Below are 25,613 nucleotides of genomic sequence, written 5' to 3' on the forward strand. Positions count from 1 at the left end.
GATTTTTGATTTAAAATGGTTTTTTCATTTTCCTCTCTAAGTAATAATGGCTGGGGTTTAAATGAGCCTAACACGTAGAAGGGGTCTAATATAAAATATTTTCTTTACCTTTTCATTAAATGCACTAGTTGGCTAGTGCTCTAATCCATTCTTTAAAAAAAAAAAAAGTTATTCCCACGAAAGGTGCATTGGTGACACTAGACTCTATTTGAAATTTAAACTCAATTGAAATTAATTCAGCTTAACTTAATTTTAAGTTGAATTTAATATTTAAATACTTAATATTTAAATTATTAAATTTATTTTAATTCAAAATTTCTTTACATGTGAGACCTGTAATTTTTTTTAATTTAATGTCTTTTTATACGTGAAACTCATAATTTTTTTCAACTTTTCATAAATATATCTAAATTCATTAACATCTAAACTCATCTTATATAGACTCCACAAAACTTATTTTATTATTTCAACTCATTACTATTTATAAATAATTTAATTCAATTTAACATCCAAACAAGACGTATATAATTGTTAGATGGTGCAATATTATAGTGAGATGCAAATAATATAAGAGTACAGTATATAGCATAATTTCAAAGTTAGAATAATTCTCAACTGATTTTAGTGACAAAAAGTTTTAAACTCGTATTTTTACGAAGATGTTATAGGAGGGAGATATGAAAATCAAATCGAAAAAAAGAAAAAATGGCAACCCATGCATGCTCCAGTGCAATTCATTCAAACCCTCGATCCTCCCCTCAACCCATTCCTGATCCTAATTATCTGACATCTATGATTTAAGGCATCCGCCGTGATGATGACTACTTACCATACTCATCAATAAGTGCTCACACGTGCAACGTGACACGTCCATCATGTTTATTGGATACAACATGTGCATGCAATGCATCTATACACAATTATGGAGTTTGGTATGAATGCCATGCTATATATTCTTCCTCATTAGTAATCAATCATCCACGAACCTTCCTTCTTTCTTTCTAATAATTCAAACATATATATATATATATATATATATATATATTTATTTATTTATTTATCTCTTTCTCTCTCTCTCTCTCTCTGTTCCCATCACGGGATACCTGGCGCTTGGATCGGCACCTTTCGATCCTAATCCATGCGGGGGGACATGCCTTAAGCCGCACTATATATTCATTTAGAAATTGGAAGCTCCAATCACTTGCTTAGTTCGTAGTTAATTTACCAACTTACTTTGTTTTCAAAGTCAGCAAAGTTGTGCACTTAATTGGGCGCCCAACCTCCATTTATAAACCTTCCTTCACTCTAATGGGGAACAAATAATTGCAGTTTTGACTCCATAGTAAAATAATACAATTTTTTCTTCTATATATATATATATATATGTGGAAGCAAAGGACTTGATCAAGAATCCTATCCTGGGTATTGTTTGCTTCAGAGAAGAGAAGACGCTGTAATGAAGAATAGCTCCATGTCGCATCCATTCGATAGTACCCCGAAAACTCTACAGCGTGAAAGAGATCAGGCCGGGGCCGGTGGTTCCAGAGATAAGGGAGATGTGAAGTCTTATACTGTGGAGAAGAACAAGGAGGCAGTGTCAAAGAAGGCAGAGAGCAAGCCGCCCCAAGACATTGATGAAAGTGCTGAGGCTTTCATCAAGAAGTTCCGGCACCAGCTCTTGATCCAAAGGCTCGAATCCATAGAGAATTACGAGCAAATGCTGGCAAGGGGGCTGTAAAATACCCCCTCTTGATCGATCTTCGTGTGACTGTATTAATGGATATGCATGTTTTAGAGTGGATTCAGCATATGTATAACGATGAAGTTTTTGGGCATTCAAAGATGAAACATTAAAATTTGCCTCCTTTTAGCACAAGTTGTTTTCCTTTTGTTTGCTGTTTTGAACGTTGTAATAGCTTGTGTTTACGGTTCTTGATTAAGTCATAGATGTGCCGATCGAGTTTGCTCAAAGCATTTATCCATAGATCGATTTAGCATTCTTCGTACGCAAATTCTGTTATCATGCTTCTTCATAACATTTTTTTTTTTATTTGCACCTAGACAGACACCCTTTGGTCATTATTCTTACAGAATACAGATCTCTGATTACTTGTATTTTAGAACAACTTTCAGCTCAGACAATCTGCTTTGAGAATGCGAATGCTCTGTTAACCCGTGGCACTCTAATTATAGCAAACGTAAAAACATTGGTGTTGGCAATTGTGCTAAGCTGCTTCACTTAATAAGAGATCTGTGAATTCTCTGCTAAGCCGCTTTGACTGCAAACATAATTACAGCCAAAATCAGTCTTAACCCAAAACCCAGTTGACAAATCTTTAGATCTGACCCATTTCTTAATAAGAAATTCACGAGCAGAATTCCTGTGAATAGTTTGTCCGAATGGAATCCCAAGAGTTCCTAAATAGGTGGTTGTTAAGAGTGTCTGAGTTGAAGTGGTAAAGCTCAAGCTCCTCTGTTCATGGTCAATTTTGGTGTTCGCTACCCAGCAGAATAGTAGATAAATCTTCTCCCCATGTCTTTCAAATCGCAGGACTCGCAGCTATACGAACAACTCTGATAGGCTAAAAGTATATACGCAATCTTTGAATATAAACTAAATCAATTTGAAAATCTTCAATCTGCATACTCTCAGAATAAACGTTTAAAATGTCTTTATAGACTAGAATGAAAATCTCTTTCATCCAAATAGGAACATACAATTTCTACACGTTCTCAGGTGAACAAAAGCAAACTCTCACAGACTCACAGTAGAACCTAGATGTTGGTGATCACTTCACCATGCACAATTCTCATCTCTCCGTAACCCCACATGAGTCAGTCACGGAACTGACTTAAAAGTCAAGTCGGTGTTGCCAACAACGTCGTTGGCATTTGAGACCAGAATATGCAAGACAGCTAAGGAAATTCCAATTCTTAATAAAGTTGGAAAGCAACCGTTTCCCATTAAGAGGAGTTCAAGAGGTTGTCTTATTACAAACAGGACACAAAACGAGACACGAGAATGGGACATACTAGTTGGGATGGTTTTATTCTCAGCACTTCACCCAACAATTCTTCTATTGATGGACCACTCGGATCTGCTGCATCATCTGGAGGTTTACACGCAAGCAGGGCCGAGCCATCTCGCCCGCCAGAGGGACGACGGGCAAGTTGTCACAGTTGCATATCTCGATCATGAAGCCATCAGGGTCGTGAAAAAATATTTGATCAACGTGAATCCCGCCTTCCTCCACCATCGCCCGCACGTAAGTAATCCCCATCTCCTTCAGCTTCTTCTCCACCGCGCTCATGCTCTCACACTGCTCATCAACCACATGAATTTCATCGTTTAATTAACGTTGTTACAGTTTTGTTACAAGCAACGTCATGGACCTGATCATGCTCGAATTTTCGCATCACTGAACATATTTGGGACGTGGGGTGCACGTACAGGAGTAGCAAGACAAATAAGACACCTAAAATATTGAATATTACCTATTTCTTGAGTAGTACTCGATATCTATTGATCAGAAGAAGTGTTGAGCATTGAAATCTTATCTGTTTCCACTCAAAATTAGCTTCTTGAAATATAGGAAACTTTCCAAAATTGTTCTAAAAAAATTCGAGAATCTTCACTCCATTCATCTCAACACAATTTTTAATTGAAATTCTTTTTTGTATCTGTCTCAGTCACTTGTTTGTTTAGTACGATGAATGAATCAGCAATTTCATCTACCACTTCATTTAAAGAACTTGTTCAGATAAAATTCTACGACGTTCTGACCGACAAACAAGAAGAAAGAAGGAAAGAAAGGCCATATATTTCGACCGAAAATTACCTGGAAAGAAATATGATTATCCTTTGGGTTGATTTCAGTCTTCTTTGGCGTGTTATCTGGATCCTCTGTTTGCAACAAATGTATTCCGATTCCGTAGCCGAATAGCCTATACATATATCGACAACATTCGGAAACCAGAACCCATCAAAGATGATTACAAAGAATAAAACAAAAACAAAACTTTTCAACAAGAATCCAGAAGATCAAATGAAAATTCACTTAAAAAATAATAATAATAATAAAAGAGAAGAATTTAAAAGAATTATGTTCTTGATCCGTTTATTCCTGTTTATGTACTGATCTTATTGTGCATGTGAGATTAATTACCATGCCCCATCGAAATTAAAAGAGCCTGGCCTCCTGATAGGGAAAAATCCAAGAACATTCTGATAGAAATCGATGGACTCCTCAACTGATCTACACACAAGTGAGATGTGGTTCAAAGATTTGAGATGCAGAGGGTTTGCCATGCTTTCTTTCATTTTCGCAAGAAAAACTCCAAATCCAAGAACAAACACTGACCAAATAGATATTAATACTAAGTTTTTTCTCCTCGAAATTAAACGAACGAGGAGGATAGCTAGAGATGACGGCAAAAGAGCCAAACAGGGGAAGCGAAATTGAATTAAGCAAGAGAAGTTTGGAAATAGTGGGACTCCTTGAGTCACGCAGTCGAAAAGAAAGGACGGGTAGTGGCTCAATATATAGCCTATAGGCGTCGTGGAACTCTTTCATGTAAGCCACGTTTCCTCTGCATGCAGATGTCTCAAGAGATCTCGATTAGTTTTACACGTAGGATAGCTCCTCGTTGCTGACTCGGATGTCAACCTTACCTACTCCGTGGGTGGGTCCCGGGACAGGTTAGCTGAGCCTATCCTTTTTGTTTTATTTATAATCTGTTCAATAGCTTAGAAAATAAATTTATTGATTAGTAGTATAGAATTTTCTCCAGCCTATATATATATATATATATAAAAGTGACGTGTCTTTTTTAGCACGTATATCATGCAAATTAGGTTCTTAATTTTGACAATATAATGATGGAAACATTCTCGCAAAGGGTACCAAAATTTCTTTCAATTTGATAGGATGATGAAGAACGAAACAATAAAGATGTAAATGTGTATTATATATTATTCTGCAATCAAATCATGTATCGATCACGCAATTTATCCATACTGTATCATTTAAATAATTAAGTCCCCAGTCATGATTATTTTGTGAGTATTTATGGCGCGCACGCTTTGAATTAATCTGAAATTACATGCATGTGGATGCATGCAAGTCTAAAGTATTATGATAAATGAAATTGATTTCCATTGACAGAAAAGACGATCGAACGTGCTAAAGTCGCTCATCAAAACGGCCTACTACGTATTTTGAAGAAACCTACATATATTCTTTGAAAAGTATAGGTTCTTAGATTTGGCAACTGGGATGAAACATAAAATATTCATCTCATTATTATAATTTTTTTAAATTCTCATATAAAATATAATAAACAACTCAACTTTTTCAAATCTCAATTTAACTTTTTCAAATTCTAAAATAATAATATTTTAAACTTTTATCTAAAATAAAAAATTGTTATCTCACTATCCAAACCTATCAGGAATAAAGATAATATCACCTTAATTAATAAACGATGATCACTGTACCACCATGCACTTGTAAGAATCTATCTTGTTTGATTTTACAAATGAGATGAGATCAGTTAAAATAAAAGTTAAAAATTAAATAAAATATTGTTAGAATATATATTTTTTAATATTATTTTTTATTTTATAATTTGAAAAAGTTGAACTGTTTCTTTTATTTTATATGAGAATTTGAGAAATTTATAATAATTATATGAGATGAGATGAAATGAAATGAGAAATTTTATAAAATTAAATGAAGCCTAATCACACACTAATCTTACTTGATCTCTAGTACTTAGCCTTTTAACATGAAATTTAATTACTAGCTAAGTTTTAATTAATCAACTAATTAATTTCTACTGCCAAAATTCATACGGACACTATAATCTTATCAGTCACAATGATTGGTGCAAAATTACAAGTGCACAATATTATAGTTTTATAGTAAAGTGATAAGAAAAATGTCGTCCTCAAGAATTGATATCTCACTTTGATAAGTATCGATTAATATTGATTTTATTTAAAAAAATCACTAAGATTTTTGTAATTATAAAAAATAAAATCAATTCAAAAAAGAATATTTAAAGGAAATGAAAGCTATTGTTTAATGATTGAATCAATGTGAAAAATAACTTATAGAAAATCGATTTCACATAATCCCTCATTATGTTTTTCTCATCTAACTAATTGAAATTAATTCTCTCTAGTTATTAGCAAATTCTCAAAAATCATCAAAAAACCTCTTTCAATAGTTAGTTGGATTTTAATGGACATGAATGCATCAAGACCAACGATTTTAATACTACATAGGTTCATATAAGTCTTTCAATTTTTATATTTACCAATACTAAAATATCTAAGATTTATCCTATAATTCTATATTTTGAAAGCAAATCACAAGATCAAAATTATTTAATTAATAGTCAATCAATTTGAAGCAATAAGTATAGAATAAATCAGATAAATATAAAAAAAAATAAAAAAAGTTCTTTAAATTAGTATAGAAATACAAGTATAATTTAAAATTATGTTACATCGTTTTCTTAAAATAAAAAAAATATTAAACTCACGCTAAAAATTAAATTTAACATCAACAAATTCATCATAGAGAGAATAAAGAAAATAGTTCCCAGCGGCCTCGAATTTTCACTCGGTCCGCTGGTCTCCCACTCGTCTGCAGGTGGTCACGTCTATTCGTTCTCTCTTTTTTTTTTAGCTTCTCCCTCTTTTTCTTTTTTCTTGCCTTTCATGTGGTTGGTAGTAAGTCTCGACAAAAGTCTGAACTTCCTCTTTTTTTTTTTTTCTTTCCTTTTTCTTGTTTTGAATTTCAACATTTACTTTCGGCCGTTCTTTTCGCCATTTGCTTTTTAATATCTTTCCTTTTCAACTTCTAGTCGTTCCGTCTTTTGTTTCCTTTTGTCCTCTTCTAATTTTCGTCTCTTGATATTTCTTCTTCTATATAGTCTTAATAGCAGTCTCAATAAATTAGTTAAAATTAAAGTATATTTTTAATAAATATAAGATAAATTTAATTTTTTATTATTCTATTTACATAACTCTTTATATTAGAATAATTATTTTTTTATTATATAATAATAAAATAATATAAGATAAATTTAATTTTAACTATTCACATCAGATCATCATATTGGATTATTCATTTATTCATTATATAGTAATGAATAATTAATAATTTTAAAAATATTTTAATCTTTTTTAATTATGAATTTATTTTATTTTATCATATTTTACTATTCATAATATTATATATTAATTAGTAATCATATTCTAATTATATTTTGCAATTGTCATTTAAAAGGAAGAGAAAAATAATTGATATAAAATGTATTTGATGTATGAATAGTTACTTTCAAATTTAAAAATTATTTTAAAAGTGACTGTAAATAATTCTAATCCATTGTGATGTCATTTTATGTTATAATAGCTAAATACTTAATGGATTTAGCTTTTTAACTAATTCATTGAGGATGCTCTTAGATTGGAAATTCATCTTATTATTATAATTTTTTTAAATTTTTACTCAAAATATAATAAACAATTCAACTTTTTTAAATCTCAAAACAATAATATTATTATTTTTTAAAAAAATAATATTTTATTCAACTCATTTAAAATTATCCAAACTCATCTTTGAATCCAAACGGGACTTAGTCTTCATCTGCTTCCCACGAAAATATGCTCTTTCGAATTCAAAATTGTATAGTTATCCAATTAAAAAAAAAAATGTCATTTGACTAGTTCCAATTTCTTCTACTCTACAAAAATTCGACTTGATCTTTATCCCCTAAATAGCACCGATGACCAGCCTTAGTCATATTCGGATAAATCTTCATTTAAATGAGAGAGTCTCTAGACGATAGGCTGCTAAAATTTGAATCTTCATTTCTTCAAATCTGAAATAAAATTTAAATGACAAGAATAAAGTCTAAAATCAATAAAAATAAATAAAAGTAGACTAGAGTTTAAAGAAATGATAAAATACACTAAATCATGCAAGTCATCAAACAACATGATCAAGTACTACTGCAAAAATTAGGATGGAATTAATTAATTATATATAGCATTTGATCTAGAGTAATTAACAGGACATCATGACCGGGGAGGCACCAAAAATTTACTAGTGATCATCATAATTAAGGAACATGAATCCTGAGGATTAATCAAGTTTACATGAGCCAAATTATGGGAATAATATATTAATTACCAACATGGTAGAAATTAAAGAGAATGTTGCAGATCACAAAAACTGACAAGTAGGCTACTTGCAATTACTTATCTGATCATTAATGTTTTCATATATATATATGATATGAATTAATGTTTTCTTTTTAATTTATCATATGACATCTCGAGGTAATATATAATATATCTTAATATATAATATATCTTAATTACATATGTAATACATGATTTTTGTAAGTTTCTTATCCAACACATGATACTTTTCTCTCTTCTTCAACACGTTATCATGAATTATAGATTGGATCGGAATAATTACGTACTCTGTGATGGCCGACAGTGTCATAGCCCAAAATGAACTTGATAACCAGCTTAATTGCATGCATATTTGAGGCAGGCATGCATGCATCCATCTAGCTTGAATGCCTCGCTCCGAATAGATCTAATGTCAACTTCGGGACCAATTTAGAGCACTCTCAATAAATCTTTTATCATATATTTTTCTTTAAAATATAAATAAATACTCTCAAAAGTGCCCTCTTAAAGTACTTTTAAATTAAATCTTCTATTTTAAAGATACTTTTACGTTCTGCTACAGTAAATTTTTAGATGTAGAGAACATTGTTCATCATTGTAAACATTTTTAAATAATTTCTCTTTCCTCCTCTTGCTAAGTTTCTTATTTCTTCAACTCTCTTTATTCACATTATATAATTATTGAGAATGAATATTCTCATAACATATTTTGAGAATATTTTTATTATATAATCAATTTTTTTTTATTTTTTTAATTAATTTATATTTTGATTTAACTTATAAATTTGGATTAATTTAAAATAGGACATAATTATATGACATTGTATATTGAGAGATATTGTAAATATCAAAATATATGAAAATATCATTAGTAGTTAGAGAAAATATTTGAAATGAATAAAAAAGATTAAAAAGTATAATATTTAAATGATATGAAAAAAAATAGATAAGCTGATGTATGATATATTATAAAAGTTAATGTATAAAATAAAAAAAAAATAAAGTTTGATAATGTATTTTAAAAGATATCACGAAGAATCTAATTGTGTGCGCACTTAGGTTAGACAGTTCAATTTGACAAAGATAATGTCATTATAAAAGCTGGCTTCATGTCATGTGGTGCATCCTGACTTCAAGTCTTGCAAGTTGCATGCATGCGCATGGAAAAACTCCAACTAGCTAGCTAGCTAGTTTTAGACACTTCAAATTGACAAAGATAATGTCATAAAGCCGGCTTCATGTCATGTGTTGCATCCTGACTTCATGTCTTGCATGCATGCGCATGGAAAAACTCCAACTAGCAAGTTTTATATTAAAGAAAATAATTTATGCAAAATATTTTTTATAATATTTTTTATAATTATATTTTAAATGAAGAATATTTTTATAAATTATTTTATAAAAATAATCTCATTTTATAATATTGTGTTCAATATATTATATATATCATTACTCTTATATTAATGCTGGATGACAGACCTGAAAGTGACTAACGTGCGGGGGACAGTGCTGTTCGAATGATGACATAATCGTGTTCCAGCTAGCAAACAATATTATTATCAAATGAAGCAAGTCATCATCAAGATGAAAATAATGCACTAGCTAACTACTTACGCCATGTTTGGTTAACATGATTTTTTCAAAATTGATTTTTCAACTTCAATCCAAACATACTTCAATCTAAAAACAATATTCTGTTTCGATTATCCGCTTTTCATCTAATTATATACTTAGGTTTTTGTAAAAAAAAAAAAAAAAAACGTTAACAAAAACTACCATAAAAAATTATATTCAAACAACCAGCTGATGTACCTATATATATATATATATATATATATCCACTTTTACAAACTATAATAGAAAACATATTTTAAAAAATAATTATTCAAATTTCCCATCTACTTTAAGAAGACCTAATAAAAAGTATATATATCTCAAAACAATCCTCAAACATTCTCAAAAATTTTCTTAACCAATCAGCTTACTAATCTCTGAAGACTCAGATGATGATTGCAAGGAAAAAAAAAGCTCATTCATCCTTAATAAACCTAGTAACACGTACGTATATAGTGGTTGAGAAAGATCCATGCGTACGTACGTATTGGGAGCTGGATGATAAGGTTTAAAAATGGGTACTTATCATGATAGGCGCTAGCTAGGTTTACTTGTGTATTAACTAGTAATTTTATAGAATCATGCATATATATATAATATGCGTGTGCATGCATGAGTGTAGATATACATGAGACACACACATACAACAGCTCAAACATGCTGGTAACGATGTCAAAACCACAAGAATGGGATCTTCATGGAGGAAAAAGAAAATAAACAGACTACGTCAAAAGCATCTGTCACTTGCATGGAGAAAAGGACGATCGATCGGGACCTGAACAAGAAGATATATCGATGAAGTTCAACCACTTGGATTTCTTAATTTTAAATAAAGGCTAGGGTTCTAGTTTAATATATATAATAATATTGGAGCTTGTCGTTTTAATTATAAGGTATGGCCACTATGGATTTAAGTAACGTTAGGGGTGAAATCATGCATGCATGTACGTCTCTATTTGTCATCGTTGAGTTTTTTACAAACAAAAGTTATAAAATATAATTTATATTAATATAGGATTACTTCTGAAAAGTTGTACATCTTTTTTGAGCACTAGTATATATTACGTGCATGATCCCATGCACATATATAATATAATAATATATGGATCACGACCAATATTAATGTATACCATTTCCTTCAACCGAGCGCGCGATACGTAAACGTCACGTAATTACTTTGATAAAGAGTAGTGTCTACTATTAAAAAATTATTATTTTTATATAAAATATCTCATATTTTATTTACCTTTTTCAAAACGATTATGCGACGGTTGCACAAATATTCACAGTTAGATGCAAATACATTTTCTCAATATTTAATCATGGGCATGCAAGACCAAGCGGTGCATGGTGTATATATATGTAATTAAAATTCATGATTTAATTTATATTATATATAGGTGAACCAAAAGGCGCCCAGGCCGCAAATTATACCGATCGTACGTTTAACTCAAAAGGCATCATACATTATATATAGAATGTCAAAGAGCCGAATTAAGAGTATTATTGTTAAACAATTCTCGATCTATATAATTTATTAGAAGAAATATTTAAAAAATAAATAAATAAAAATGCTTCGTAGCTAGGTACGTATAAAAGAAACATATTAGCAACATCTAATTAATTAAATAATGATCGCGTTCGTGAAATGAAATGATCGATAAAGGCCTTTTAGGAAGAAGCTGGCTATCTCACATTATATATAGAAAATGATTATCATATTCTATTTATAATGTGATTAGCTACATGAACGAACTACGTACGTTTGAATGGAACCAAAACAACACAGTCGACGGAGTTGATCCTCCAAGTACAAAAGATTTATAATATATAGTACTAGTACCAGATCAAAATAGATTTTAAAATGAGAAACACCTGATCTCAACGCTTGCTTTGCAAAATTTATCAAAGTGTCGTACTTTTGTAATTTATTAATATTATGAATAAGAAAAATTATTCTCATCAGTTCCTCATCTTACATCTTATGAAAAATATTCTCACACCTTATAAAAAATACCTCTACATCCTATAAAAAAGTTATAAGTGTGGGGTGTGAGAGTGAATGATGATTAATGCATAAGAGCATTCTCATTGGATTCCCTATAAATTCCTTATAATTTAACTAAAAATTACATTTCCTAAAAGTTTTCTCTAAATTTTATTCATCTTTTAAAAACCTCATTTATCTCATTCCTCATCACTATCTCTATTCTATTAAATAATATTTTTCTATTCTTTTTTTATTACTTTTTTCTCTCACTTCAATTTACAATCTTAACTATTAATTCTTTTGTCTTATTATCTTCTTTTCAAATATCACATTCTACTAAATACTTATACGATTTTGACTATCGGATATAATATTATTTTTCAAATCGAAATTCATATTATAAAAATAGTAATCTTTTTTAATATGTCATAAAATTTTTTGTCTAATCTGTAACGGTAACATTTTTTCTCATTTCTCTAACGGTAAGATTTTGAAGACTTTCTCAAACAGTAACAATTTGAACTCCTACCTTCAACGGTAATTGAATTTGTCTTTTCTCCAACGACAAATTTTTTTCTCCAATTTCAAACAGTAACATTTTTTATCCTATATGTAACAGTAACTTTTTTTTTTCTATAAATACACATTCTGCCTTCATTCACATTCTCACTGTCTCAAATCTCATTTGATCTAAAGAACTGAAATTCAACAGTCTCCCTTGAGATCTCACTCCCTTCATCAAATGGCTCGTACATTCTTTCGCAAATTGGTCACATACTTATCCTCTAAAGATGAGTTGGATGTTGTTCTTAATGACGAGGCCGATGAACAGTCATCGAGGCATTGTGCCTATCGCCAACGCCGTAAGTTTATTTGGCCTGATCATATTTGAGGGCACGAGTGCCTATTTCACGATTATTTCGCAGAAAATCTAGTATATCCCTCGAATTTATTTCGAATGAGATTTTGGATGAGCCGTCTCCTATTTCTCTGTATTCTAAATGAGGTAGAGTCTTACGAGCCATACTTCATCCAGAGAAAATATAATGCCGGAAGACTCAGTTTATCTTCTATGAAAAAGATAACTGTAACATTTAGAATGCTGGTGTATGGGGTTACTGGAGATTTTATGGATGAATACATACGTATTGGTGAAAACACACCGCAATGGAGAGCCTTAAAAAATTCTCCGAGACAATAGTAAGTGTTTTTCAGATGAATATTTGTGGTCTCTAAATATCAATGATATTGCTCGATTGCTTGCGGTTGATGAACAACGGGGATTCCCAGGAATGCTGGGAAGCATTGGTCGCATGCATTGGAAGTGGAAAAATTGTCCCGCAGCTTGGAAATGTATGTATTCCTGCCATATTTGTAAACCAATTATTATTGTAGAAGCAGTTGCTTCATATGATCTCTGAATATGACATGCATTTTTTGGTATGTCCGGTTCACATAACGACATTAATGTGCTAGAGAGATATTATATTTTCACGGAACTTGCCCAAGAGCGTGCTCCTCCAGTTAACTACACAATCAATGGCAATCACTATCAGATAGGGCATTACCTTGTGGATGATATTTATCCCAAGTGACGAACTTTTGTGAAGACGATTCCATCACCACAAGGAAATAAGAAATTATTTTTTGTGAAAGCACAAGAATCCGCAAAAAAATATGTCGAGCATGCATTTGGGGTACTTCAATAACAATTTGTAATCATTCATGGACCTTCCCGAATGTTCAAAGTCAATAAACTAATATAATGAAGACATATGTTATTCTACATAATATGATCACTGAAGACGAGCGTGATGATAGTGAGGGTCCGAACAATGAGTATGATTAACTTGATGATGAAGTCTCCGAATTGTCGCGCAATCATACAACTGAGCCTACGGACTTCATCCAACATCGTCATCATATTAAAGACACCTCGGCACATTATCAGCTCAAAGCAGATCTAATTGAACATCAATGACTATTATATTCCCAACAGTAGATATGTTGAATAATTGATTGGTATTTCATTCATGTTATAGTGACTATATTTAAGTAAATCAAATTTCAATTCGTATTTCCTTTATGTTAGTATAAACTATATTTGAGTTCATTAAATTTCTATTCGTATTTCATTCATGTTAGTAGTGATTATATTTGAGATAATCTGTAATAGTTTTTGAAATTGTAATAGCCAATTTCCTTGTTTCAAAATATCAATTTACACAATCCAAATTAAAAATTAAACTGTATTAGTATTAATAATATTGTCATCCATCATTGTCTGAAACAAAAAATTAATAAAGAAATAAAACTTTTTATATAAAAAGTTTATCAATCGAAATGTCCTGCGTCATTGCGTCTTGCCATGATTTCCCTCTATAATTACTTAAAATATAGTTGTTGCAGTCTTGGCATGGCACTCACGTCCATCATCATAATGCGCTAATCTGCTTCCTTCTTGGCGAGTTCTAGTTTCTCCGCCTCCAACCTCAGTTTTTCGTCCTCTTGACGGATTTTATTTAACTCTTTTTCCTTCTCATTTTCCATCTTCTCGACGTCCAATCTCAGTCTTTCATTATCGAGACAGATGAAATTTAGCTCTTTTTCCTTGTCATATTCCATCTTTTCGGCCTTGAGGTAAAAATACTCTTTCTTCTGAGCACGTGACTCCTCAAAAAGCGTATACTTCAACTTGCTGAGCCCAACAATCTCCTATGTTGACGTGGCTTGGGCCTTTTGTTTTCATTTCTCAGCTTTCCTTCCTACTGGTCAGTCCAATTCGATCACATTATTATCTATCACATTATCTGCCTCGAGATCAAAACTTGAATCCACCATAGCGCCCGAACATCGAGTCAGGGTTGGGGACGGGGACATCGCCTTTATTCGCTTTGGATCCTCCTTTGTCGAATGCCAAATCCATTTAGATTGGTCCTTTAACAAGTGCCAACAATGTTTGAACTGAAAGGAGCATTTTTCTAGCGATGCGTACATAGCATTCGCCTTGTCAAACTTGCATGTAAATAAAAAACTTGATGTTAAACCAATGTATAAAACAATTAATTATTCATAAAACAAGCAAGAGTAGGGATATTCTACATTGTCTTGCTCAATCATGCCACTTTGATTCAACCCTTCAACCTGCGCTAGTTTTGCACAAAATTTGTTTGTGGCCTTTGGAATAACCGACCACCGATATATTAAAGACTTGATGGTTCGGTCATTTGTGGTTACTTTAAATTACTGGAAGTATTCATAAATTTTTTTTCAAAGTTGGGAGTGTTTTTGGTCTATTCCCTAGACGGACATCAAGGTTACAATTAAGCATTGTGGAGACAAATAACTTGTCTTCTTTGGGGGTGAAACCCCTGACTGATTTCCTAACGCCGATAAGATCATCATGGGGTAGAGGTGGAGAGTCGTCAATAGTCATAAGAGAGTTTTCACTTTGCTCACCGTAAGTGGGGTCTAGTTGAAGATCTTCACTCAGGAGGTTGGTGAAGTACATATGTCCAGAGTCTTGTGAATCCATCTCTAAAAATGCATTGAAATGTTAGACACGTAAGTATGAAGTTTGGGGTTTTTCCAATCGCCAGCTCAGGAACCAAATGGTGACATCTTTAAAATTTGGCCACCCTCTCATAGTTGTAACAACTGGTTGCCACTACTTGTTGGTCATTCGGGTTACCTAGCCTGAGGAAATGACCATAAATTTTCTGTATCTCCACCAGGCTTTGTCATCATCACAGCCGATGGGATTTAATTTACACATTATTTTTTTTTATCACAATATAACTTTTTCAAATAATGACATATCAAAAAATTAATCTAACGAAACTGACCAATTCACATATTCATACAAAACAACAACCAAACAATAATGCAAATCACAATAATGTCAAAGAAGAGCATTCCCATCAAATTCCTTCATATCGAATTTATAAAAAAATGGAGTTAAAAATGTAGAAATATTGACAGTATGCGTAAGCAAGGAGCCATTTATATCGAATGATTGCAAAACTCCACCCAAACGTCAATTGTCTTTTCTGGAAAGTATCACAAACTGCAATATGGCAATCCGGGTGTGGATTATCCCGTCATATCGATGGGGCCCTATTAACATTTGTGAATTAACCCGCACTATAACACCATCATCACAACCTAATAATAACTCTCTCTCCCGAGAGATACGAAACACTGCAAATGACCTAACAAAACAACACATTAATGAATGGATAACCTCAAACAATGATAAATCATATTCCATAACCACAAACTCTACCAAATCCTGTTCAAAACCAATAACCCCACAAATTTCATAAGCACAAATTCCACCAAATTCTCCTTAAAACCAAAAGCCCCACAACTTTCATAAGCACAAACTCCACCAAATTATCCTCAAAACCAAAAATCCCACAAAACGGTTGAAAAATAATGAGAGAAATAGATTAAACTGTGTGATAGCATCATCAAATTCTCGGCATTTCAACGATCAACACAGCCAACCACATTCACAGACAGAAACCCACCACAGAATATACTCAAGAAGCCACAATCGCAAATCACAAACAATCCATCAACAAAATTGGTTGGACAATAATGAGAGAAACATATTTAAAAAGAAAAAAAAAATCCATGTGAATGTTTAGATGAAGCCAAACAGTTGGTTTCACAATGAGAGAAACAGAGTAATTAAAAAAAACAGAGATAATTTCTTATAAGTTTCTCGGCAGCCAAACACTTAAGAGAACCAAAATAATACAAAGAAATCAATGGCAACGCAATAATAAAAATGAGAGGCAATTTCCTTAAACAAAACCCAAAATCATAAATCTAAACGAGAGTGGAAAAAAAAATACGTGTGAATCATTATCTACATTTCCATAAGTTTCTCGGTAGTTAAAATGCGAAGAGAGCCAAAATAATATGGAGAAATCAATGGCAACGCAAGAATAAAAATGAAGCGATTTCCTCAAACAAAGCTCAAAATCATAAATTTATACGAGAATGAAAAAAAAAATCACAAAATGCAAATGAGTGAAAGTGACCCATAAATTTCTTGGTAGCCAAACAACGAAGACATCGTCCATAAACACATAGAGTTGAAGACCTTCTATTAAGGCTTACCTTGATCATGGCGTCGAGAGGAAGAAAAATAGGAAGAGAGAATCAGAGAATGAGAGATAAATTCCAAGAAAAATACAAGAAAATGAGAGAAAAGAGAAACGGTTTTAATTTTGATGAAATCGAAATCAAACGCATAAAAATTGCCGATAGAGATGGGCTGCGTTCGTTAGTGTTGCGAGGGAGGGGCTAACCGAGAAAGAAGGTTTTCGCGGGATGAAGAATAAGCTGAATGATGATGAAGATGTACAGTAGTTCTCTATATATGGGAAACGACTGTAGATACCATAAACACAAATTGTAAAATGGGGATTGAGATGGAGGGAGTTTTTCTCCAAAATTCTAAAATTATTCCTATATTATAAAGATTGGGAGAGATGGAGAACCGAATGATAATGCTTAATATTCATTTATGAGTAATGATATATACCAATATAAAATGTACAATCTTGTTTTTTATCAAAAAAAATAGATTTAACTATAAAAAAGTGTAAAAAATTTACTTTTCTTTTTTTAACGTACAATTCATTTTTTTACAAAAAATTTTGCTCAAAACTTGTGTGAACTTGTGATCTTAAGCAGTATGGCACACATAGAGATCTTCTAGTTCTTATAGTATACGGATCCATGAGTGAGGGTGTGATTGAATGTTAAATTAAATTGAGTTGAGATAATAAAATATTATTATTTATTATTATTATTATTATTTAAAATTTAAAAAAGTTAAATTATTTATTATATTTTATATTAAAATTTAAAAAAATTATAATAATGAATTGAACGAATTAAAATGATTTTAAGTTTCGAACGAAGCCTAAAAGGACGAAGATCGAGAACCGGTTTACAATCGGTTCTGACCAAGAGTTAGACCGACGGTCCATTAAAACGAGCTTCTAAATTCTCGATCACAGTCACAGATGCACTGGGGTCCAACACTTATCTACACAATCAGGGCAAACCCTAACGGTACAAATACATTCGCCTCATCCATATCCAATCCGGCCTTGAGCTGACAGACATTCTCTATATGTTGAAGTTTTCAGTTCGAATTTGAAAGATGGTGATTTTGTCGGTGAAACCCCTGTTTATGATTCTAGTCGTCCCGCTTGCTCTCTTCCTCGCTGTCGTTTTGCTTTCGCCTCCTTCTCCATACTTCCAGAGCTCGGTTCCTTCGAATTCATCACTGTAAGTGTGGGAAAATGGAAGAAAAACGAGATTTTCAGTGCTGATATTACTTGTTTTACAATTCACGTGCCTAATTACTTTCGGTTCACTTATGTCGGAGAATAAATAGAAGAAATTTCAACTTCTTATTTTTTTTTCTCGTTTCTGTTAGTACTTGATTGGAGGTTGAGTTCGGTTTCTGTGGGTTTTGTTTCTGATATATGAACTTTTTCATGCAGAAAACCGAGCATATGGACTGTCCGGAGAATCATTGGATGGAGACCTTGCAAGTGGTGGCAACTAGGAGATCTAACTGGTAGGAGCTTTTACAAACTCTTCCTGACCTTTATTAAAGATATTGGATTTTTTAGGTAGTCTGCGACAAAAGTATGTGGAAAATTATATTGTTCTCTAAATACAAGAGGAACCAAAAGAATTTAGAAGGTAATGCGGTCACTAGGTCAGTCTATGATTGTTCTGAATATCTTTGAGTTTTGAGAATTTCTGAGCGACGATTATACAATTTTGGGTATCTGAAAACTTATTGGAATAGCAAGGATTTTTTATGATTGTAATAACAATAATTTTATTTTTTTAATTATTATTATTATTTTTTTACTTTTGGAATGAAGGGAGAGTGGAATGGGATTTTGTTTTTGTTTTTGTTTTTGAAGTTCTGAGTTAATGTTAATTGGCGTTCATTGCAGACTGTTGCATTGGTTTTTTGTTGAAATGCTGCAGTGGCTGAACTTAAGAGTAATGGGTATATCCGAGTGGATTGCTATGGTGGCCTCAATCAGATGCGAAGAGATGTGAGTGCTTAGACAGCTTTGCAATTACAACTTTCAGATCATTGGAAAAAGATTTCACTTTTAATTGCTTCTTTGGTAACAATGGAACATTACTTATCTTGACTGCAGTTGTGTGATGGTGTTGGTATTGCACGGCTGTTAAATGCAACCCTGGTTTTGCCAAAGTTTGAAGTGGCTGCATATTGGAATGAGTCGAGGTAATATATCTTTATATTCTTCAATTGCAATGAAATTTTTGTGAGATATGTGAGATTTTTTGTTATCCTCACAAACATTTGTTTCCAGTTTGGAAGAAACTAAGAGTTTATGAATATTATTTCTCACCTTCGATCATAGTAGATACTTATCAAGCTAATTCATTGTTCTCCTTTTGTTTTGTTTTACATCTTGTGCAAATCTTATAAAATTAATTATCATATATTCTGTGATTAATAATGAAAAGCTACATATGTTTTTCCCAAATTATTTTACTTCCGTCCAATTTTGTATTTGCATGATGCCATGAGTTAGATGCAAAAAGGTTTCCCAAGCATTTATAAGGTGTATGTGTTTTTCCCTTTTAGGGGATATATTTTTATAACTATTTTTTTTTATAAGTATATATTTTTATAACTATTTGCTTGACCTCAGTGGCTTTGCAGATGTATTTGATGTCGAATACTTTATCCACCAGATGAATGGCTTTATTAAGGTTGTGAAAGAGTTGCCATCAGAGTTTGCATCAAAGGAGCCTTTCCAAGTAGACTGTAGCAAACGCAAAGGCCAATTTGATTATGTTGAAAGTGTTCTTCCATCTTTGTTGGAACATCGTTATATTTCAATTACACCAGCAATGAGCCAAAGAAGAGACAGGTATTTCCCATGTATTTTTATATTTATTTCTTAGTGGTGACATTAGAAGCTTATCGCTATGAATGAGAAATGCATCCACTGTTGACAAGGTTGATTATTGAACAGATATCATAGTCACTATTCTTTTATCAGGGTTTAACTGTCAAATTAGAATATGTAGTTTGGTTGTAATGACGTGTTATTTTTTTATTTTTTTTGGGGGGTGGGGTGTTAGCAGCATATCTTAAGATTGGGTCTTGTGGATACACCTGGCAGCATAATGCCATTTATTTTTTACTCGTATTGCTTAAAGGTGTTTGATGTTAACAGAAATGTTTTTTAACTTCTATTTTGTACGTGCTTTTCTTTTGATTCACCAGACTTGTGATTTGCATGTTTGCTTGTAAAACACTTGCTTTCTGCATCTTGTAGGTATCCTCAAAATGCTAAAGCTGCCCTTTGTCAAGCTTGTTACAATGCATTACGCCTCACAAGATCCTTGGAAAAGAAAGCCTCTGAGCTTCTAGAAGCTATACCCAAACCTTTTCTCTCTCTTCACCTTCGCTTTGAACCGGACATGGTAGCTTACAGCCAATGCCAATACTCAGGTCTTTCTTCAGCCTCCATCAAAACCATTGAGGCAGCACAAGGAGATAGAAAACCGTGGACTGGAGAGTTGGCCCGCATTTGGAGAAAACGGGGGAAGTGTCCTCTTACGCCTAATGAGACGGCCTTCATACTTCAAGCACTTTCCATCCCGACAAGCACAAATATATATCTGGCAGCTGGGGATGGGCTTATGGAAATTGAAGGTTTAACATCTGTTTACACCAATGTAGTCACTAAGTCTAGCCTCCTTACTGGTGAGGATTTCACAAGCATGCATGGGAACACGAAAGCTGCATTGGATTATCACGTGTCTATTAATAGTGATTCTTACGTGGCTACATATTTTGGAAATATGGACAAGATGGTTGCTGCAATGCGAGCTTTCAAGGGGCTGTACAAAACTCTTTTCTTAAGCAGAAGAGCTTTTGCAGATTTCACGTCGCAGGGCTTGAGAGGGAGAGATTTGATGCAAGCTCTGCAGAAAGCTCATAGAGATGATTTTGTCATAGGAAGAGGGTCTGCTTTGCCCTACTGTTTTTGCGAGGTTAAATTGTAATTTTACATTTCAGATATATCTTTTTATTTGTTTGTTTCTTCTTTGTTTTTCAAATTTTTAGGTGATTATTACCCAAAAGAAATCCTTGTAAGGTTTCCTCTGCAGTTTAGGTCTTGCGGGTAACTTGTGAGGGAAGAAAGAAAAAGGAAAAAAGGAAATGCATAGACACAAATATGGAAGTAACATTTTCTAGATATATAAATGGAAAGCTCTTTTATTTGTATAATCAACTATACCAGAAAATCTTCTGATCTTTCTGAGTCTTATCAGGCCAACAGCAGCTATCCTATAAATTGTATCTAGACGACCAATATTCCCGCAGGCAGCCTGGAGTAATTCATTTCTTTCAATGCAGAAAATGGACTTCTATTACAATAGCAAAAGTTGGGAGTATTCAAGTCTAATTTTGTTTGTTCATAATGCCAGCAACTTTAATTGTAATGTGCTATGAATTAACCTTGTCATATTTTTTGTCTTTTAAAGGGCAATTTTCCCCACCCCCACCCCCGCCACGAAGATGATGATGAGTTCGGAATTTCGGTGGGTGCCAATTCCCGATCTGGGATGTTCTTCAGCATCAGGTCTCCATCTTTTTGACACTGCTCTGTAAGTAGTGGGCATCCTTGAATACACAAATGAAGGAGTGAGGGTGAAAGACCGTCCTCTGGGAAGGCTTGGAGCTCAGGGCAGTCCTCAACGTAAAGATCATGGAGAGATGTCAAATTCTTAAGTGCGTCCTTTGGGCCAAATGACTTGAGCCTTGCACACAAGGCGATACTCAAATATCCAAGAGTTCTGGGGAGCCCTTCAGCAGGCAACGTTTCAAGCTTGGGACAATTCCGAAGGGACAATAGTTCAAGAGAGGTGAAACTCTGGGACAATGTGTTTTCTTGATTGGACAGACATTCCAGATCCTCGCAGTCACGGATGTAGAGTGCCTTGAGGCCTGGAAGACGGGGCCATTTGGGAAGAGAGTTCATGTTTGAGATGTTTGAAATGACCAAGGAGAATAAACTGCTGGTGCTGGGTATCATTCCCAACAATGTTTCGTCATGGCATCCATATAATGCTATATGCTCAAGCCGTACTGCGTGCTGTTCATCTGGGAGGTCAGTCAATGACCTGCACCCACTTATCTCCAATCTCTGTGGATAGAGTTCCGTTGGCAGCTTGCACAACTCAGGGCAATTGACAATTTTAACGTAGCGGCAAAAGGTTGAAGAGGCCAGTGTGCTGCTGACTTCTTCGCCACCTTCATATTGAATTCTGAATGGTATATCTTCTTCAGGCCATTGATGTAGAACTGGATTGTCCACAAGTGTAATAACTTCCAGTTGGGCTAATGGAATAGCATCCAATGATTCACATCTTTTTATCTTTAGAACGTCTAGCTTAGGGAAGAAGCAGGGCAACTTTCTGAGCTTGGGACAGTCAATGATTTTAAGCCTTTTGAGGGATGGATAACGCTCCTCGGACCATTCCTCCAACTCCTGCATATTCATAAGGTGGAGTTTTGCAAGTTTGGGTAGCTTGTCGAGAGAGAGGATTTTCGTTCTTGCGCAATGACTCAAGGAAATAGAAACCAAGTTACTAAGTAGCCCATTTCTCATCCAAGTTGGAAATTCATTGCCCCTATAGTGACAAATTACGAGCTCTTTGACATTTAAGTGTGGTTGCAGGTCTTCAAGAAGCGCGTCTCTGTCCCCCGCTTTATCTACATTTGATCCATTGCTCCACACATATTCCAGCTTCTGTACCATTTTTTTGTCTTTCAAGTTAGCCTCTCTTGGATTCACTGCATTCTCGAGCTTTGTGATGCGCAGTGTTCCTGTAAGATACACCAAATTCTTCAGTTCCTCGATTCTGTGTCCAGGATTGCGGCCAACCTCAAAGGTGTGCAAATTGTGCAGATTGGTCAATTGCCCCATTTTTGGTGGAAATATGGAGATCTTGTTCCAAAACATTTCGTCCAGCTCTAGATGCCTCAGGTTAACCAGAGCTCCAAGCTTGCTGGGCAATTGGAAAAGCCAAGGGCAACCTAAGAGTTTCAGCGTCTGCAAATTGATGAGTTTGCATATCGATTCTGGAAGCTCTCTGATATCAGTTTTTGAAAGGTCAAGGTAGCGCAACTCCTTCAAATTTTCAATTGATTTTGGCAATGCCAGAATTGTGCTTGAACTGAGGGCAAGAACTCGCAAATATCTCAGTGAACTCGATATTTTGCCAGGGACCTGATCGAAAGTTTTCAGGTGTTCAACTGGAAATAGAAGCGTACGTAGATTCTTCAATCTTTTAATTATCTCCAAAGCAGGCTGCTCGACGTCTTTACAAAAGACAGATACATGACGAGATTCTTTAGGCACACGACTTAGTTTCTTATCCTTCACTTGGAAACATAGGGGGGTGGAGACTGATATTGCCAAGTCATGAATAAGATCATGCATCCTAAATTTTGTCTTGTCTTCACTTGAGCATTCAAAGAAGAACCTGTTTAGCAAATCATCAAAGTCTCTGCTTCCTATCTCCTCTGTTCTGTCGATGTCATTACGCTCAATGAAGTCTTCTGCCATCCATAATTTGATCAAGTCATTCTTATCAAATACATAAGCCTTGGGAAATAGGGAACAGTATTCGAAGCACCGCTTCAGATTGTAAGATAGACGATCATAAGACAATCTGAGAACAGGCAGAATAGTGTTGCTTTTAGATTTGGAGTTTGATTCTTCGTCAAGTTCCTTCACGATCCTGCTCCATTCTTGAACGTCAACATTTCCACGTAGAAGGCCTCCTATATGTTTGACAGCCAAAGGTAAACCTTTGCACTTTCTTGCAATTTCTTTACCATATGCTTCTAATTCTTCACGTGCATCGGCCGTCGAACTACCTTCTTGAAATACAACCTTTTCAAACAATGACCAAGATTCATCATCATCAAAACATGGTAAATCATAGGGGGCTTTTGCACCCATGACCTTAGAAACAGTTGAGAGTCGGCTAGTTACCAGAACCCTACTTCCCTTGCCCCCTCGACTTAAGACGTTTTCCAGCTCTTGCCACTCTTGATAATCATTAATCCAGATATCATCTAGAACTAGTAAAAATTTCTTACCAGCCAAGATATCGACAACTCGGGTTTGTAGTATATTCAAGGAGAAAAAGCCGTCATCGCGATCGTTATTCTGGGATAGTACAATCTCTTTCAAAATTTGGTTTAAGTCAAAATTATTCCCGACCGGAACCCAAATCTTAATTTTGAAATATCTGGATATCCTGTCGTCTGCATAGACAAGTCGAGCCAAAGTAGTTTTACCCACACCCCCCATTCCTACAATGGGAATGACAGCAATGTTTTGCCCTGCACTGGTTTCTCCAGTATCGGATACCAACAATTTTACCATGTCCTGTGTTTCTTTCTCCCTACCAACAACTAAATTGTTTAGAAGAGAACCAGTTTTCCGCCAGGGATTTTCAGGGACATCCACCCCTCTAGCAGGATGGCACTCGTTTTTCTCTTTGGAAATCTTATCTAGCCTTGCCACAATTTCTTTTAGCTCACCCGATACACGCAAGTTATATAACTTATGTGCAATAAAAGGACGGAGTTTATTTACCTGCTTCTCCACCAGCTGCAGGTTACATTCTGTCGTCCAAGAGTTCAACAAATCTTGTGCATCATAAGCCGCTGCGCGTACATCTTCAAGCCAAACCCTCATCGAGTTAGAGATCAAAGGATTTTCTTCCACATCTTTAACCGAGGCTTGAATTTTTCTAAGTAACCTTTCCAGATTTTCTATCTCTTGTTCGACACCATAGAGTTCGAGATACTTCTCCGTGAGAAAAGAAGAGACCTGCTCTTGAACGATCGTGACAATAGAACTGACAATTGAAACTAGATCAGCCATGCAGCTTTTAATTTGCTCAAAGCTAGAAAATCCGGGACCCAAATTATAGACGATCGAATAAAAACGGTTTAAGAAGGAAAGAAAACAAAAATGAATACGATTCAAGATAGACCCGATAAGTTTTCTGATCAAAGAGGAAGGACCGGTAGGGAAACAAGATCTGATTTGTTCCTTTAAAGTGAAGTATATAGGCGAGATGCAAGCCGGAGATGATCGAGTTATAGATGTCTCCCGCAGAGAGAAGAGAGAAGTTTCTCTTCAGAGTAGACTTTGTATATTTTGCATGGCTACAGATAATGCATTGAAGGACCTTGTCATCTGAAGCAAAGACCATCAATGCGTTGACGTTTTCTCCTCTTGTATTTTTTTTTTATTTTTTGGGGTGTTTTGGTGAGAAGAATATTCGTATTGTTTGGGATGACAATACTTTTTAAAAAATGAGAAATTTTATTTGCAGTCTCGGACGGTATATGCAGTATCATTGATAAATGAAGATAAAAGGAAAAAAAATTATTATTTTAAAAAAAATATTATTGTAGTTTTAAAATATAATTATATGGCATTGTACGAGTAGTTCCTATTTAGAGAGTGTTTATAGACTAACTCTTAAAAAATAGATGCCGAGGGAAGAAAATGTGAAATGAGTTTTGTGAGGTGTGGAGAGCTGTTAGATGCCGAGGGACTGGATTTCCCGATCCTTTCTTGCTCTTCAAAGTACTTGGAGAAGAATGGGAAAACCATTTATATTGTTGGAATTATGCCTAATTTCAATTCAAATTAGTTGGTGTTATTT

The 25,613-nt window shown here is 33.9% G+C and overlaps 4 protein-coding genes across 6 annotated transcripts; 2 read left to right on the forward strand and 2 right to left on the reverse strand.

The window, feature by feature from the left end:
* The first annotated feature begins 1,369 nt into the window (after positions 1 to 1,369).
* LOC118349023 lies at positions 1,370 to 1,994 on the forward strand. The gene has a single exon (XM_035692188.1). The coding sequence runs from the start codon at positions 1,457 to 1,459 to the stop codon at positions 1,736 to 1,738; it is 282 nt and encodes a 93-aa protein (XP_035548081.1). The 5' UTR covers positions 1,370 to 1,456; the 3' UTR covers positions 1,739 to 1,994.
* Positions 1,995 to 2,640: 646 nt separating this feature from the next.
* Positions 2,641 to 4,522, reverse strand: LOC108984534 (metallothiol transferase FosB-like). Its single transcript, XM_018956523.2, has 3 exons — positions 4,167 to 4,522; positions 3,840 to 3,945; positions 2,641 to 3,320 (listed from the first exon to the last, which is right to left on the reverse strand). Exons 1-3 carry the CDS (start codon positions 4,319 to 4,321, stop codon positions 3,078 to 3,080), a joined length of 504 nt encoding a protein of 167 aa, XP_018812068.1. The 5' UTR covers positions 4,322 to 4,522; the 3' UTR covers positions 2,641 to 3,077.
* Positions 4,523 to 17,874: 13,352 nt separating this feature from the next.
* Positions 17,875 to 21,278, forward strand: LOC108984535 (O-fucosyltransferase 13-like). Of its 3 annotated transcripts, XM_018956524.2 has the most exons (7): positions 17,875 to 18,131; positions 18,350 to 18,426; positions 18,852 to 18,922; positions 19,031 to 19,119; positions 19,553 to 19,774; positions 20,186 to 20,906; positions 21,189 to 21,278. In XM_018956524.2, exons 1-7 carry the CDS (start codon positions 18,004 to 18,006, stop codon positions 21,219 to 21,221), a joined length of 1,341 nt encoding a protein of 446 aa, XP_018812069.2. In that variant the 5' UTR covers positions 17,875 to 18,003; the 3' UTR covers positions 21,222 to 21,278. The 3 variants fall into 3 exon arrangements, with proteins under 3 accessions (XP_018812069.2, XP_018812070.2, XP_035547791.1); XM_018956525.2 differs by lacking the exon at positions 21,189 to 21,278 and having other exon boundaries at positions 20,186 to 20,956; XM_035691898.1 differs by lacking the exon at positions 21,189 to 21,278 and having other exon boundaries at positions 18,110 to 18,131; positions 18,818 to 18,922; positions 20,186 to 21,120.
* A 75-nt stretch (positions 21,279 to 21,353) lies between these two features.
* On the reverse strand, positions 21,354 to 24,955 carry LOC108984531 (putative disease resistance protein RGA3). The gene has a single exon (XM_018956519.2). It carries the CDS (start codon positions 24,818 to 24,820, stop codon positions 21,380 to 21,382), a length of 3,441 nt encoding a protein of 1,146 aa, XP_018812064.2. The 5' UTR covers positions 24,821 to 24,955; the 3' UTR covers positions 21,354 to 21,379.
* Between the last annotated feature and the right edge of the window lie 658 nt (positions 24,956 to 25,613).

The sequence above is a fragment of the Juglans regia genome, chromosome 7 (assembly GCF_001411555.2).
Source record: "Juglans regia cultivar Chandler chromosome 7, Walnut 2.0, whole genome shotgun sequence".
NCBI lineage: Eukaryota > Viridiplantae > Streptophyta > Magnoliopsida > Fagales > Juglandaceae > Juglans > Juglans regia.